The 17,165-nt window shown below is 39.5% G+C and overlaps 1 protein-coding gene across 2 annotated transcripts in view; it reads right to left on the reverse strand.

Annotated features, from left to right (window-relative positions):
* vps35l (VPS35 endosomal protein sorting factor like) overlaps nucleotides 1-17,165 on the reverse strand; it is a 33,277-nt gene that overhangs the window by 2,563 nt on the left and 13,549 nt on the right. The window contains exons 14-29 of one of the 2 annotated variants that reach the window (XM_061909001.1): nucleotides 17,055-17,101; nucleotides 16,011-16,122; nucleotides 15,783-15,899; nucleotides 13,941-13,994; nucleotides 13,800-13,880; nucleotides 13,653-13,715; nucleotides 13,497-13,582; nucleotides 12,858-12,938; nucleotides 9,062-9,125; nucleotides 7,015-7,113; nucleotides 6,854-6,931; nucleotides 6,663-6,777; nucleotides 2,295-2,434; nucleotides 2,051-2,216; nucleotides 1,858-1,976; nucleotides 1,587-1,733 (exon numbers count right to left, since the gene is read on the reverse strand). In XM_061909001.1, coding sequence (XP_061764985.1) covers nucleotides 1,587-1,733; nucleotides 1,858-1,976; nucleotides 2,051-2,216; nucleotides 2,295-2,434; nucleotides 6,663-6,777; nucleotides 6,854-6,931; nucleotides 7,015-7,113; nucleotides 9,062-9,125; nucleotides 12,858-12,938; nucleotides 13,497-13,582; nucleotides 13,653-13,715; nucleotides 13,800-13,880; nucleotides 13,941-13,994; nucleotides 15,783-15,899; nucleotides 16,011-16,122; nucleotides 17,055-17,101 — 1,569 coding nt within the window. Of the gene's footprint in view, nucleotides 1-1,586; nucleotides 1,737-1,857; nucleotides 1,977-2,050; nucleotides 2,217-2,294; nucleotides 2,435-6,662; nucleotides 6,778-6,853; nucleotides 6,932-7,014; nucleotides 7,114-9,061; nucleotides 9,126-12,857; nucleotides 12,939-13,496; nucleotides 13,583-13,652; nucleotides 13,716-13,799; nucleotides 13,881-13,940; nucleotides 13,995-15,782; nucleotides 15,900-16,010; nucleotides 16,123-17,054; nucleotides 17,102-17,165 lie in introns of both variants that reach the window. The other variant, XM_061909000.1, reaches the window with a different exon arrangement.

Raw genomic sequence — 17,165 nt, forward strand, 5'->3', positions numbered from 1 at the left:
GAGAATGCCAAGACTGTGCGAAACAGTAATCAGAGCAAAGGGTGGCTATTTTGAACAAACTAGAATATAAAACATGTTTTCAGTTATTTCACATTTTTTTGTTAAGTACATAACTCCACATGTGTTCATAGTTTTGATGCCTTCAGGGACAATGTAAAATGTAAATAGTCATGAAAGTTAAGAAAACCCATGCAACTAGAAGGTGTGTCCAAACTTTTGGCCTGTACTGCACATCTAATGTATATTTTCTTAATGTGTTATATTTAACTGGGACTTTACTGCCCACATGACAGACAAACAGCTTTACTCTTCATTTATCATTACTGAACAAATACTGTATTTTTCAGATTATTAAACGCTCCGGAGTATACGTCGCACCGGCCGAAAATGCATAATAAAGAAGGAAAAAAACATACTGGAGTATAAGTCGCATTTTTGGAGGAAATTTATTTGATAAAATCCAACCCCAAGAATAGACATTTGAAAGGCAATTTAGAATAAATATAGAATAGTGAACAAAAGGCTGAATAAGTGTACGTTATATGACGCATAAATAACCAACTGAGAAGGTGCCTGGTATGTTAACGTAACATATTATGGTAAGAGTCATTCAAATAACTATAACATATAGAACATGCTATACGTTTGTCAATCTGTCACTCCTAATTGCTAAATCCGATGAAATCTTCCTCGATGCCGCTTCCAAACAACTTTGCCAACTCTAAAGGTATGCGCCGCTTCCTTTTGTCGTTTTCTGCAGCATATTTCACTACGTCCAGCTTGTAATCTGCAATACATGATTTCCTTTTCGGTGCCATTTTTGTACCGCCCTTCTCAGTTTTTAATAATTTACTGCCAACGTTGAAATGATCCATTTTAATAGCTACGGCAGTAGCATATAGCAGTTAGCATCCCATGACCCGCAGTCAAGCGAAATAAGTGCTTGCTGCGTAATAAGTGCCCAAGCATGTCGGGGCATATATTTAGCGCCTTAAGAGCGAAATATATGCCCACCCTATTGTATACAGTGTGTAGGGGACGGCTTGCCAAATAATTGCCCCTGTGGATTTGCTGATTATGATAGCTAAAAGAAAAACTGTATCATACCAAAGTTACTGTGATATATATTGTCTTAGACTATGATTTCCTTTTCGGTGCCATTTTTGTACCGCTCTTTTCAGTTTTTAATAATTTACCGCCAACGTTGAAATGAGCCATTTTAATAGCTACGGCAGTAGCATATAGCAGTTTGCATTCCATGACCCACAATGCACTTCTGCCATGACCCTCCCCTGCCAAATTCTTATTGGTTGATGTGTGTGTGATGATTGCTGACATTTTCTTCGTCTCTTCCGCGAATGAGATAAATAATATTATTTGATATTTTACGGTAATGTGTTAATAATTTCACACATAAGTCGCTCCGGAGTATATGTTGCACCCCCGGCCAAACTATAAAAAAAACTGCGACTTATAGTCCGAAAAATACGGAACTTAAAATAAATCATCCGCTGTGATACGTTTTGTACCAGAAAAATGTGCAATAAAAATAAAGGGATGTGAAAAATAAAAATAAAAAAACTCACAGAAGTACGTGTGTCACAGTATCCGTGCTTGTGGCTGAGGTTCCACAGGTTGACGGCCAGCTGGCTCAGCTTGTTGTTCCTCAGGTCGCCGTGTGAGAGCAGGACGCCAAAGAGGGAGAAGGCAAGACCGCCTTGGCGGCGCGTGCTCTGCTGCGATGCAAAGAAATGGAACAAAAACAACTGTCAATGCAGGTTTTGTTCCAGATAATAGAGTAACGCTGACCTATTTATCCAAAATGGTGGCTAAATAACAGTTTCAATTTAAACTCACCTCTTCTCGACCAAGGGCCTTGAGGTGGTCCAGGATTTGCCCAATCAAGGTCTCACAAAGCTTGTTGATTTCTGACAGGAACTTCGGGTCCCCTCCATAAAGACTCTCATTGGACTCCACTGAAAGGATGCAAGAAAAACCAAGACAAAAGTCATCATTAATTAAGCTATAACTAGTAGTAGTGTGTGTTTACTTTTTGGAATGGTGTAGAGATAATTTTCTTGACTCATGGCGGCCAGCAGGGGCAGGGCGCCGATGTAGACCCGCACTTTAGCGTCGCTGTTGTCCTCCCAGGTGTAATCCTGCACCATGTTGAGCAGGCCGCGGACCAAATAGAGCACGCCGTGCTCCGGGTGATCCTGGAAGCAAGAACGGAGGTTGATTAAATTTCATATTTGAGAGCCATTTCCGTTAATCGTTTTGACGAGAGTGGTTACCGGGACAACAAGAAGGGTTGAGAGGAAGTTGTTGACGAAGTCGAGCATAAAAGTCTCAGCGGAGCGAAGCTTCCCCTCCACACTGATGGAGCGTGGGACCTCTGGAAGAAGACTGACCGCCGCCTTTAAGAAGGCATCCGCTGCAGGTGAAGACAGCCATTTTAATGCAGTGTGAACTAGACTTTACTCCTATGTACGAGGTTGCGGCCTATTGAGAGTTACGTTTCTAACACAATCAGGGGTGTACCGATCTGAAATTGACTGATAGAAGCAAAAAAAAAGGATCGGCTGATATCGGCTTGCATCTAAAATGTCTGATATAAGTTCCGATACAAGCAGTCCTGCAGCGTGTTGACTTGTGCAAAGGTGGAGAGCAAGTTAAAGTCTAAATGTTGTCCAATAAACACACACCTTTGATCTTTGCTTGTATTTCAGTGAAGTCATTTCCAAAACCAGTGAAGTTGGCATGTTGAGTAAATCGTAAATAAAAACAGAATACAATCATTTGCACATCCGTTTCAACCTATTTTCCATTGAATAGACTGCAAAGACAAGACACTTAACGTTGGAACTGGAGTACTTTATTTTTTGCAAATATTAGCTCGGTTGGAATTTCATGCCTGCAACATGTTTCATAAAAGCTGGCAAAAGCGCAAAAAAGGCTGAGAAAGTTGGGGAATGCTCATCAAACACTTAGATAGATAGATAGATAGATAGATAGTAGTTTATTGATTCCTTATTTGGAACATCCCACAGGTGAACAGGCTAAATGGGAACAGGTGAGGGCGATGATTGGGTATAAAAGCAGCTTCCATGAAATGCTCAGTCATTCACAAACAAGGATGGGGCGAGGGTCACCACTTTGTGAACAAATGTGTATAAAAATGGTTTAACAACAACATTTCTCAACCAGGTATTGCAAGGTATTTAGGGATTTCACCATCTACGGTCCGTAATATCATTAAAAGGTTCAGAGAATCTAGAGAAATCCCACACAAAAGCAGCAAGGCTGAAAACCAACATTGAATCAGTGTGTAAAGGATAATCACCACATGGGCTCAGGAACACTTCAGAAAACCACTGTCAGTAACTACAGTTTTTCACTACATCTGTAAGTGCAAGTTAAAACTGTACTATGCAAAGCCAAAGCCATTTATCAACAACACCCAGAAACGCCGCCAGCTTAGCTGGGCCCAAACTCATCTAAGATGGACTGATGCAAAGTGTTCTGTGATCTGACGCGTCCACATTTGAAATTGTTTTTGGAAACTGTACGTACATCGTGTCCTCTGGAACAAAGAGGAAAAGAACCATCCGGATTGTACTAGGCGCAAAGTTCAAAAGCCAGCATCTGTGATAGCATGGGGGTGTATTAGTGCCCAAGGCATGGGTAACTTACACATCTGTAAAGGCACCATTAATTCTGAAAGGTACATACAGGTTTTGGAGCAACATATGTTACCATCCAAGCAACTTATCATGGACGCCACTGCTTATTGTAGCAAGACAATGCCAAGCCACGTGTCACAACAGCGTGGCTTCATAGTAAAAGAGTGCGGGTACTAGCCTGGCCTGCCTATAGTCCAGACCTGTCTCCCATTGAAAATGTGTGGCGCAATATGACGCCTAAAATACCACAACGGAGACTCCAAACTGTTGAACAACTTAAGCTGTACATCAAGCAAGAATGGGAAAGAATTCCACCTGAAAAGCTTAAAAAATGTGTCTCCTCGGTTCCCAAACATTTACTGTGAGTGTTGTTCAAAAGAAAAGGCCATGTAACACAGTGGTAAAAATGCCCCTGTGCAAACTTTTTTGCAATGTGTTGCTGCCATTAAATTCTAAGTTAATGATTATTTGCAAAAAAAAATGTTTCTCAGTTTGACCAAGGGCCTTGAGGTGGTCCAGGATTGTATTTGCAGTGTATTCCATTGAATAAAAGTTGAAAAGGATTTGCAAACCATTGTATTCTGTTTTTTTTTACGAATTACACAACGTGCCAACTTCACTGGTTTTGGGTTTTGTACAAAAGGCGAACATCCTAGGCTATACGCGGGCTACTAGGATTTAGCAGCTACACAACAGCTATGCACACAATAGCACGGAAGCAAGACATTCGGGCTGGACAGTTAATACATTTTTTATTTCGATTATGGCTTCTCACAATTATGAAACTATCCATCCATCCATTTTCTACCGCTTATGAAACTATAATAATCGTAAAAAACAAATCGCAAATTCCTGATCATGTAACTGAGAAACAGATGAGGAGAGATTTTTATTGGTCACCAAGCTAGTATGCCTAATCAATGATTACTAAACTCAACAAAAAAGTAAGGCATGATTTCCACGCACATGTAACCGCAGATGGAGTCACATAATTGACCAATAAAATGGGATCTGCTGATAGATGCAAATTAATATCAGGGAAATAGACATAAATGTAAGGGAAATGTTGTCATTGTGAGGAGAACAACAATTTTGGGGGGGGGGGAAATAATGTGCCTTTTAGCGCAAATTTTTCAACGACACACTCGACCAGCTGATAAAACATGCTAATGTTGAGACGGTCATTTGAAACGGCGACTAAACTACAAAGTTCAAGCTAGCAACAACAATCCATACACCCACAATACATCTCATATGCTTGTGTTGTTATGAACGACATCATGGATGCAACAACGATGATCTAACAGTGGCTGCAACTTGAGAGGCTCGCTCTTATTTTTTTTAAGAGCCTCAAGTTGCCTCTTTACTCGCCAACCTGAACAACAGCACAGCACCAAAGTCATACCAAAGACTGTAAAAATGGGACCCATTACCTCCCCGCTTGACACTCAGCATCAAGGGTTGGAATTGGGGGTTAAATCACCAAAAATTATTCTCGGATGTGGCACCGCTGCTGCTCACTGCTCCCCTCCTCTCCCGGGGGTGAATAAGGAGATGGGTCAAACGCAGAGGACAAATTTCACCACACCTAGGGTGTGTGTGACAATCATTGGTACTTTAACTTTAACTTAACACCCGTCCCCCTTCATCATAATAGCGCGGCGCGCCACATCCGGTCTGACTGTGCTAACAAAATAAAGGTTTGAAAAAAGTACCTTACACCAGCATAATGCACTTAAAGCACTGACTGATACATTTTCAGATGTATTATTTTGACCTAAAATACAGGTCAATGTATCACACCAAAAATGTGAGGATTTTGGCATTAAATTAACAAAAAGTGTATGAAATTATATTTGACACAAAAAGCACACATTTTCTGGTGGTAAAATGAGTGTAAAAGGTAGAAAATAAAATTAAAAACAAAACAGATTTTTTTTATATTGCTATTCGATCGATGTTCATTTATATAGCCCTAAATCACTAGTGTCTCAAAGGGCTGCACAAATCAGTCAAATTTTTCTGTTCATTTTTTAACAAAAGTACACAATATTGCATTAATGCATGTGCTTGACTGAAAAAAATACTGTAATAAAATATCTCGGCTAAAAATGTAGAAGCAGTTTAAAAAGTTTGTTACACAACAACGTCACACATGTTATATGTGCTGATGTTGTTAGAAGGTCTTGACAGTTTATTTCAAATCCTGCAGTTTCATTTGCTGCTGCTGTTCTCACCAGCACACTTGTGTTTCTTACACTGGTACTTAGAAGAGAATCTTTCACCACACACACTGCAACTCAACACTTTCTCTCCTGGGTGTTTTCTCATGCGTGCTACAAGGTTTGATTGTCACAAAAGCTTTTGTGTTTCAGATAAACACGTGAAAGGTTTCTCACGAGTGTGTATTGTTATTTGAATGTATTGTTATTACTATTATTATTATTTTACTTGTTGTGTTTTATTCCTTACTAATTTACATCCAAGTTGAGATCTAGTGGTACAATAAATACTCATGTTGATGCAATTATTCATGTTTTCAGATTAACAAATAATCGTGATAACAATATCAATCAAAATAGTTGTGATTACTATTTTTGCCATAATCGTCCAGCCCTATTAGACATATGTAGTAAGTGTCCTTAATTGAACACTGTTGCGGTCTAAAATAGCACATTTGTCAATATTAACAAGTATCAAATTATAGCTGGATATTGCTTAAATCTCATCGCAAAAACACACTTAAATTTAAGACAGCATATGGTTAGTGTTTTTAAAACCTACTGTTGTTCTCCATTTTAAGTAGTTTCACTTCATCAAGCCTTGTCTAAAATTTCACACGACAAAATAATAAAAGTATGTGCTATTACTGTGCTGATATCGCGTCATATTAATATCGGTATCAAGGCCCCATATGTCGGTATCACCCTAAACAAAACCTTCAACTATTCATGCCGATAACTTTGAGAAGGTGCTCACCCTGGGAAAGACATTGGTTGGCCAACGCTACCTGACCAGACAGCAGATAAAGGTTAAGGCGACTAAAGATGCTGCTGAGTGACGGGATGGTAATAAAAGTGTAGGCAGCACACGCCTGAGGGAGAAGAGAAAATGTTGCTTGTCACTATGGCGCACTGGAACAAACGTGTGGAATGTTTAACTGGACTCACCCGGACGAATGCGGCTGTTTTGCGGGAGTGGCTGCCCCTCATCACCCTCCTGGTCTCCATGGCCAGCTGGTTCACCGTCTGATTATGGCGACACGCGGCGAGTGAGGGCGTGTACTCTACACTAAAACCGACACCAGCGACGAGGCGAACTTGATACTGACGTGAATGAGCTGCACCAGCACTGGTTCCAGGTTACAGAATGTTGCTCTGGCCTCCACACAGAAACTCAACTGCTGCTCAAAGTCACGGCCGAAGGACACCTGAAAACATGACAGACAGGGAGAGAAGACATAAGGTGAAGGGAAACACAAACCTAAACATCATCATCTGTTAGCTATGGATTAAAGCAGGGGTGTCAAACTCATTTCTCCCGTCCAAAGGCAAAAACCCAGTAACTCAATTTTGGTCAAAACTGAGCTGATAATAATTTTGGAGTTCCTAGGTGAGATGCTTTACATTAGTGTATGCAATATTGTAATTTGTTCCGTAAGTAAGCTGTTACGCGCATGGCAGGACCTAGCAACTACCACATAACCGCGTAGATACAACAGAAAAACCTAGTATCTCAAGGGACCAATCGAAGCTTCTTTGTCAGTCGCCTTTTTGTCTTTAATGAGACATTTGCACGAATGGGGGCTGACGGTCAACCTGATTATGTGATATTATGGCACGAGGGGATATTTGGAAGATTGGCCCAGGACGTTGCAAGCACATTCATTAAATGTATTGTTCTTGATTCTTCCCCTTGCATACTCTTTTGGGCAGATAACTGTGGAGGTCAAAATAAAAACTGGACGCTGTACACGGCTCTTGCCCAATGTGCAAACGCAGAATGGGGCCCACCCGAGATTGTGATAAAATATCTGGAGGAAGGGCACACGTTCATGAGAGCAGATTCAATCCATGGCTCAATCGGCAAGAAAATGAAAGCTCAAGAAAACATCTATACGTTTGATGACTTTGTAAGACAGCATCAAGATAGATTGGTTTTGCTTTGTTTTCTCAAAATCAGCTAGAAGTGAGTTAGTGGGCTTTGCCTTTGGACAGGAGATTTTAGGTCTGGGGCCACATGGAGGAAAATCTACTCCCGCACGGGCCGGATGGGTAAAATCATGGCATAATAACTTAAAAATACTACAATGTCAACTTCAGATTGTTTTCTTGGTTTTACTTTGGCCCAAAATATCTGTGCTGTAAAGTTCAAATTTGAATGACAATAAAAAGGAAGTCTAAAGTCAAAGTCTAAAATAGAACAAGGATATTCTGAAAATGTACATATCACAAATAATCCTCTTGACAAATCACTTAAAGTTAGTAAAAATTATGAGGAAAAACAGGTGCAGTTTCAAAAACACATTTTAAGAACACAATGAAATTACACTTAATCTCGGTTTTTCTACAAAGCAATTGGACTTTAAATTACAGCCCATCCTTGATTGAACAAAAAAATAAATAAACAAAAATAAAAACCCTTCTATGTATCAACTACCTCATTTGTCATTTCCATTGTTTACTTTCTTTAAATGTACACAGAAGAAAACCATTTTCACAGAACTATATCAATTGTGCAGTGTCTCGTCCAGCCTTTTAGGGGAGGTTACCAATTGTGTTTTAAAGTTAAAAGTTAAAGTAAAAGTACCAATGATTGTCACATACACACTAGGTGGGGCGAAATGATTCTCTGCATTTGACCCATCATCCTTGATCACCTCCTTGGAGGTGAGGGGATCAGTGGGCAGCAGCTGTGCCGCGCCTGGGAATCATTTATGGTGATTTAACCCCCAATTCCAACCCGTAATGCTGAGTGCCGGGAGGTAATGGGTCCCATTTTTATAGTCTTTGGTATGACTCAGGCGGGATTTGAACTCACGGCCTACTGATCTCAGGGCGGACACTCTACCCACTAGGCCACTGAGTAGGTGGGTTGTGGGGGAGGAGTAGTAGCCCCGCTTTACCGTGTACCTCTTGCTTGGTATACCTGCTTACCCCAATATAAACTATGTGCTTGCCTGACAGAATTGCTATGGACACTTTTAGAACAGCAGTTTCTTTCATTTAAAAATGCAGCTCAATTTTACACTTAGCAAACTCATCTCGCGGGCCGGATTGAACCTGTTCGCGGGTTGCATGTTTGTCATCCCTCGTTTAAAGTAAACAGAGGGACTTCAGCACATAAAAGCATAACAAGGTACAGAGGAGTGTCCTTACCAAGCGCATAAAGCTGATGATCAGCAGAGAAAGGGATCTTTTTTCATCCTCAAGAGTGAGAGCACTGCAAATAAAGACCAGGGATGCACAACATTATACAGAAAAACTGAAGGAAGCAGGACTTTGATATATTTTGTGCATAAAGATGAGCATATCGGACAGGTAAGCCATGGCATACCACTGTGTGGTTGTTTAGGGCGACAACCACTAGGAGCACACATGATTTTTAAATACGCCAGCTATAGAATACATTTTGCTTTCAAAGTTCATTAATTACTTTGTTAGAATCAAATTAGGAATGTGTAACACAACCTACAACCCCCTTGCAAACATGCAAAAGTGTGCATTCCTTTTGGTAGCGAAGAATGAGACACTTAAAGGCCTACTGAAACCCACTACTACCGACCACGCAGTCTGATATATAAACTATCAATGATGAAATATTAACATTGCAACACATGCCAATATGGCCTTTTTAGTTTACTAAATTGCAATTTTAATTTTCCCGCTAAGTGTCGTGTTGATAACGTTGCGGTATGATGATGCGTATGACGACGCGTGCGTTTGACGTCACCGGTTGTAGCGGACATTATTTTCCAGCCCGATTCAAGCTATAAATAGTCTGCTTTAATCGCATAATTACACAGTAATTTGGACATCTGTGTTGCCGAATCTTTTGCAATTTGTTCAATTAATAATGGAGAAGTACAAAAATGGAGGTGGGAAGCTTTTAGCCTTTAGCCACAAAAACACAGCTGGTGTTTCCTTGTTTAAAATTCCCAAAGATGAAGCTTTACTATGGATCAGAGCGGTCAAGCGAACATGGATCCAGACTACATGTCAACCAGCAGTTTTCGGTGAGAAAATTGTGGTAATAAGTCGCCTCTTCCCGGAGACATCAGCGGAGCTTCCGTCCTGCTGCAGCTGCCGTGACTTCCCTCAGAGACTCTGGCGTCAACACACCCGTGGCCACACCCCACCGACTTTCAGGTACTATTTAATCTCACTAAAACACTAGTAACACAATAAGCAGATAAGGGATTTTCCAGAATTATCCTAGTAAATGTGTCTAACAACGTCTGAATCGCTCCCAATGCAATCGCCTTTTTTTTTTCTTTTTTTCCTAGTCCTTCATTCTAAATTTCCGCATCCACAAATCTTTCATCCTCGCTCAAATTAATGGGGAAATTGTCGCTTTCTCGGTCCGAATCGCTCTATCTGCTGCTGGCTATGATTGTAAACAATGTGAGGATGTGAAGAGCCCTACAACCTGTGACGTCACGCGCACATCGTCTGCTACTTTCGGTACAGGCAAGGCTTTTTTATTAGTGACCAAAAGTTGCAAACTTTATTGTTGATGTTCTCTACTAAATCCTTTAAGCAAAAATATGGCAATATTGCGAAATGATCAAGTATGACACATAGAATGGACCTGCTATCCCCGTTTAAATAAGAAAATGTCATTTCAGTAGGCCTTTAAGTGTTCACACAACACAGATGTCATAACATCACCAAAGCTTACATTTATGCATTCATACACAGCACCAACATTTCAGGACCAGGATGAGGTGTTTGAAGAAAAAGTAAAAATTGGATGAATCCATTTGTACTAGCACAGGGCAAAGTTATGTTTAAGTTGCTTGCACTTCTGTATCTCATAGCACAAAACTGTGGTGCAGTCAAGGAACCGTGATTAAAGTCTGAAACAGAGGCGTCGCAAGTTTTTAAAGACAGGGGAAGCTGCACTGGGAATTTTGCCTATCGTCCACAATCATTATGAGGGACGAGAACACACGTATTTTTTTTTTTAGGATTTCAAGATGATAAAAAAACGCTTGGAAAATGCCACTAATAAGAGTCACCGTTGTAACCTTAAAAAACCCTCCATCAACATTATATATACATGCTGCAAGTCTCTATATAATGTAGTAACAGACATGTTCATAACAATATGTAATATGTTCAAAATTCACCGTATTTTTGTCATTGTCGACAAAGACTTTCTTTGCACATTGATTTCTGTTTCCATCGTAACACACTTTCGACTTCTGGCAACAAATGTGTTCCTACTTCCGGAAACCTACGCAAGTGTTTTCTATTAACGGCAGACTTGGTAACAGACAAAGAAGACAAATGAGGATTCACAATCTTATCTTTTTGAGGCTGAATATACAGAGGGTGGTGTACTGCTACTTATAGAAGTGAGAACAAAGGAAGGGTAAGACGTTGGAGCAGATGGAAACCGAGAGAGTCAGGTCAGCGTGGCCAGCTGGACCAAACGCTATGAGGTCCATTGAGTTAGTCACATTTTGATATCAATCATGATACACGCACATGCGTACACACGCTCTCTGGCTAGCTCAGTTGTGTACAAACAAAACATGAAATGTGGGCTAATACTTTACAGATTGTTCATGTTTTTCAGTCTGTACTGATATGTGTCTTATCACATTGTGTTGTGCATTACAAACTCAAACGTGCTGACGTAGAAGCTAGCTCATCTCTTTCCGTAGCTTGCTTTTATGCCGTTGTGTTAGGACATTAAAAAAAGAGTTTCTCAGTGTTTGCTCTTACAAAAACAATGTCGCTGCAGTTTGGTTATTATACAGTTAACGGAACATAAATGAAGCAGTGGAGACAGTTTTTGAATGCATTTTAAAGTGATTTGGAAGTAGAATTGATTGCTCTCATTGGCTGCTTTGCTAGTTACCTACAACAAGTCGATTTTTACATGTTAGAATGCAAAAATCAAAACCTTTTGTCATAATGATTGCGAACGTTATGCAAAATTCCCAAAAAAAGTGCAGTTCCCCTTTAAACCTTAGCAGAGGTACTGATAATTATAAATTAGCTGCTAACCTCTAATACTAGAACAAAATAGTGATCGCCAAAGGGGATTGGGGTTTTAAAAGACATTAATCGGCAACCGCAATCACATACTTTTCACGAAAATCGTCCTATACCGTGAAAAATGCTATACAAATAAATGTGACTTACTTACTGAGTGGTGACCGATTGATCGGGACATCTCTAAATATAATTTTAATATTTTTTATGCCAATTATTACCCACTAATAATAATCCTACATGAATCAAATATTCAGAAAAAACTTCTTATTAAAGATTTTTCAAGACAAAATCTTGGCGAGATTACAAGCTAATCAAAGTTTTGAAATGTGTTTTAAAAAGCTATTTTCAACTAAATTAAGTCAATAATTAGTTTTTTAGTTCAAGTAAACATGCTTAGTGTGTGTATGTGCGGCAGGAATGTTTGGTTTCGGGTGGGAGCCCTTCAGCACTCCAACAATAGTAATTATAATAATGATAATAAGAAATATTAAAGACCAAAATGTGGCCACAAACAAAATATTGTTCGCTTGCCAAATTCAACCCATTGTTAGTCAATATATGCTAAGCCATTTGAAAAAAAACCTTAACCTCTTAGCTATGTGTTATAGGTGACAAAGCTAATTAATGTAATATCTAATACTGTGGAACCTGTATCGGACAGGCTGACTCATCGTCTTTGTCGAAATAACCAAAAAAAAAATGTTGCATGCTCTTTTACTTGTGACTTGTCGCCAAACATGGAGATGGTGCAGTAATAAAGATTTTTTTAAAAGACATAAGCAGGTTATGGTCGAGTTAATATGCTTCATTTATAATTAATTTATTTTTGTTTTTGAAAATGACACGGGTCAGTTAATAAAAAGAGGAGCTGCAGGCCAATAAATGACCCCGTGGGCCGCATTTGAACACCAGCAATGTAGACGGTGGTAAATGCATTGTGCCTCACTTGACAGAATCATGCATGGTCTTGCAGATGTGCATCATGGCGTTGAGGATGACCGGGTCTCTGGTCGGCTCTAGCTGGTGTCTGCAAGATAAACAGAGGGAAGATGAATGACATTTAATAGATGTCTGCTTACTTTCTGTGCGCTCCATTTGTACTGGGAAGTCGGAATTTCTGAGTTTGGAGTTTGCCTTTAAACTGGAACGCTCCTTGATGTCGGATTTCTGACTTGGGAAGTCATTTTCACCACCCCCGAGTTGCTTTCAAAAATGGCTAATCTGGATGTAAACAATAATAACCGCTTCGATAATATCCGATATTAGTGCTTCTAAATAGTTTTTGTCCCAGTAAATCAGCCATATACAATGATTGTTGTATGTTTATAAGTGGTAACGTAAACTACATTCATATCATGCGGTATGTACGCTGTACGTCGCATGCAAAAGCGTCAGTGTTTCCTCTTCATCCACCGTGTTTGAATTGCAGAAAGAGTGCATATTTTCCCATAAGTTGTTTATCTTCAGACAAGGGGACATCTTGATTCCCGACATCGCAACTGGAATGCTTTGACATCACTCCCAGCTGCGACTTCCGAGGTAAATGGAACGCAAGCATCAAATACCAAACTGAGGGGAATTTTACTTGATGAAGACATCCATGATGGATCTGCAGACCTCCACCCTCACACCGTCTTTCTGGAACATGTCCAGAAATGGGAGGAAACGCTCCTGGAGGAGAACGCAACTTGAACATAAGAGGGTTGTGGCTTATGGAGAAAGATTAGAAACCTCCACTTACCATGGAGAAGACAACAGAGAAGTCATGGAAGTGGGCGAGTACTTTCCTGATCACGGACTGCAGCTGAGTGCAAACAAGAAGGGAGTCACTTGAAGAGCAGGCAAGGAGGAGGTTGAAAAGTTTAAAAGGCAGGTTGTGGGTACCAACCTGCGGGTAGGCATCCTCAAAGGCCCGGTCAGGGGTCATGTGTTTGATGACGTCTGCCAGAACCGTGTTGACCTCACGTTTCTGGAAGCAAGGTTTCTTTAGAGACCTTACTTTCATCCAAGGATGAAACCATTTACTCACCGTAAAATGTCTGCAGGTGAACTCCATCCAGATCTCAGCACAGTTGACGTAGTCCTGTGTGACAAGGATTGAAATACAATAGAACCTTCATTTACCAACAAATCATGGTAGAAACGTTATTATTTACAAACCACAGATCGAATAAAAATAATAAGCCTTGGTGTACGAACCTTATCTCGGTGTATGAACAATTCATTCACCCATTGTGTGGCTTGCAGTACAGCCATTGTGTGCCCGGCAGCACAGGCATTGTGGGCGGGCTGATCCATCTATGGTGCTCTGATTGTTAGCTGCTGTGCTCTCAGTGCTACTTTGTGTGCTTTTTAAGTGTTTTTTTAGCCTATTTACAGCATTTTTCTACTTTTGCTAGCTCAATATGAAGCTAAAGCAAGCAACAACCGGCTGTGGTTGGAAACATTCAGGAAGTACCCAGCGTTGTTGACATTGCCTCCTCCCCTTCCTTCTGCTGCACACCAAGAAGATTAGTTGATAAGCAAGATAAGATTGATTAATTTTTTGTATTCGTAATCATTGATAGGGATCCAAATTAGGTAAAATAAGATTTAAGGAACTGAAAAATATTAGCCGGAGATCAAGGGGGGCTTTTTGGGGTATCAGGAGACATTGCCCTCTGATGTTGAAGATATTCTGAAATTTTTAAGACGCTTTGGAAGGTGTTTCCTATGCATACATTCTGTAAAGATGTAAGAAAACTTTCTATTAGATGCTATAAACTTTTTCATGACTGTACCACAACATCAGTAGCACAATGCTTCTGTTGAGACGATATCTTCCCCATATCAATGTTAACCATTGCAAAATGTACAACATCCTTAGTTTATTTCATTAGTTCAATGCTTTGTTTGGTTTGAAAAAAATTATTTATTACGGTCACATCAAAACAAAGGCATTTCATGAATACATAAAATACGTTGTCTATAAACAAATGTACATGATGTATAGCAACATCTTGACACATCTGGGTTTGAATCTTTCTTTGAAAGATTTTAATGCAGTGGAATTTGGTTATCTTTTCCTTGGCTTCTCTGACCTGGCTTTCTCCTTCTTTGTTGAAATAGTTGCAACCTTGAGTATTTCAAAACAAAATCCCTACACAATATTTACCAATCCTACACTATCTATCGTAACACGTTAAACACACAAATACCTAAAAATGTGAAGATGTTTACGACATGTTTTCTAGCAATCTAGCCATTTTGTTTTCTCGTATTACAGCACAGTTTTGCGGTATTTCTATTCCGAGCATTCCCAAATGTCAACGAAAGCAACCGACACAGACACAAAACAAACGAAACTAATGTGTCTTGATCAATTTGCATTGTTTTAGAGCTTTTATACAGAGCTTTGAAAAAATACCACGTTGGCTAGAATAATAGCTGAACCACGCTAAAACCCAAATGTCTGGAATTCCTGAATTTTTGCGACCTGGCTGTTAAAGTTAAGGAGTTTTCTGATTTCAAACTCACTGCACCACAGGGCTAGTGATTGTGAGTGTGTGTTAGCAGGGTGGCTCCATACAAGGAGGATGTTTGGGTTATTAAATAGATATCCCTTGTTGTGTGTTTGATATACTGCACAGTATTGTTTAGCTCTTTATGGTGTATTCAAAGTGTAAACACCTCTACTACAGTATGGACTTTGTCGAGGATCATGTTTACATTGTTATTTATAGAGAAATTAGCTTCAATATACAAGCTTTTCTATTTGCGAACTCTGTTGAAGAACCAATAACGTTCATTATTCAAGTTTCCACTGTACTCAGTTTGTTGTCATAAATGTAAGCTTCCTGTACGTGTGAATGCAGCATGCGACTCTCCGTACCCGAGGACTGCGGACTTTGGTGACAACTTTCCAGGCTTCATTTAGGATAGTTAGCCTCTCGGATTCTGGAGGGTCAGCAACAGCCAGGCATCGACCCAAAGATCTGAACAACAAATGCTACAATGCAAAAGAAGAAAAATACTTGTTCACTGTTTGTGCCCTATATAGGTACAAAAACATTTAACTTTATTGTGTAAAGTATGTTTAAAAGAGACAAGTTGCGCCCACTTTGGGGAACCCAGCCTCGTCACAGTCTTTTATCATGCCGATGAAGTCAGTGGCTCTGGTGGCGACAAACTCCGGCCTGAATGCCCTCATTACTGAATTCAAAAGCAAGGCACTGTGGAATGTAAAGCACAGCGTTGTACTTGTATCACAATGTGATTTAGGGCAAAAAAAATACATTCATTAGCATAATGCAGGGTCCAAACTATTTCCACTGAGGGCCACACACACTTAAAGGTCAGAACACAAAACCACAACAATATAGAGATTGTCTTTAAACCTTTGGGGCTTCTCATAAGGTTGGTCCTGGGAAACCAGAAGCATCTCAGTCATAAACATTTTAAAACTAAGTAATTTTTCTTTTTTTTTTAATTCAAAGCTTAAATTCCTAGCTCAACTTCAGGTCTGTCGATACACATTTTTAATGTTTTATGCAGTTTGTCAAAACCGTGTTATTTATGGCAAAACACAAAATGTGCACTATTTCCCCCCCAAGAAAAATTCTAAGAAGATGTGAAGTAATTGGAGCCTTACATAGTTTCATAATTCAAAACATAATTGATTTCAATTAATTATTGTCTTTGAGCAACAAACAGTTTAAAAAAACAAATCCCACAAAAATTCTCTAAGATCCAAGAGGGCCACACTTCCAGAGCTTAAATCTCTAAATCAGCTTCAGATCTGATTATAGGTTTTTATTATTATATTAGTTTTTATGCCGTTTTTGCGAAAGAAAATGTTATATGATGGTAAATATTTTCCCCCCCAAAATTAATGATTTAATGTTAAGTAATTGGAGCCTTGAATAGATCAACAATGCATAAGAACCTATTATTAATTTTTGAGCAACGACAGCTTTACAGAAAATAAACTTTCTGCATGGCAGCTGTGCTATTAGACGATTTTGCAATTTAATCTCATTACATTTCACCTTTATGATCTGTTTTAATAATATTTTCAGAACATGCCACAGGCCGTTAAAGAATTAGTTGTGGGCCGCAAATGGCATCTGGGCCATACTTTGGAAACCCTTGGTATAATACTTACTTGTTTCCTAGCTTTTTGCATCTCTCCATCATCTCTGTTAGGAGAGGCTGAAATAGAAAACATAGTAAGCTAAATAAGAACAAATATGATGTAGTACACTATTAAATTATG

The sequence above is a fragment of the Nerophis ophidion genome, linkage group LG08 (genome assembly GCF_033978795.1).
Source record: "Nerophis ophidion isolate RoL-2023_Sa linkage group LG08, RoL_Noph_v1.0, whole genome shotgun sequence".
In the NCBI taxonomy this organism is placed as follows: Eukaryota; Metazoa; Chordata; class Actinopteri; order Syngnathiformes; family Syngnathidae; genus Nerophis; species Nerophis ophidion.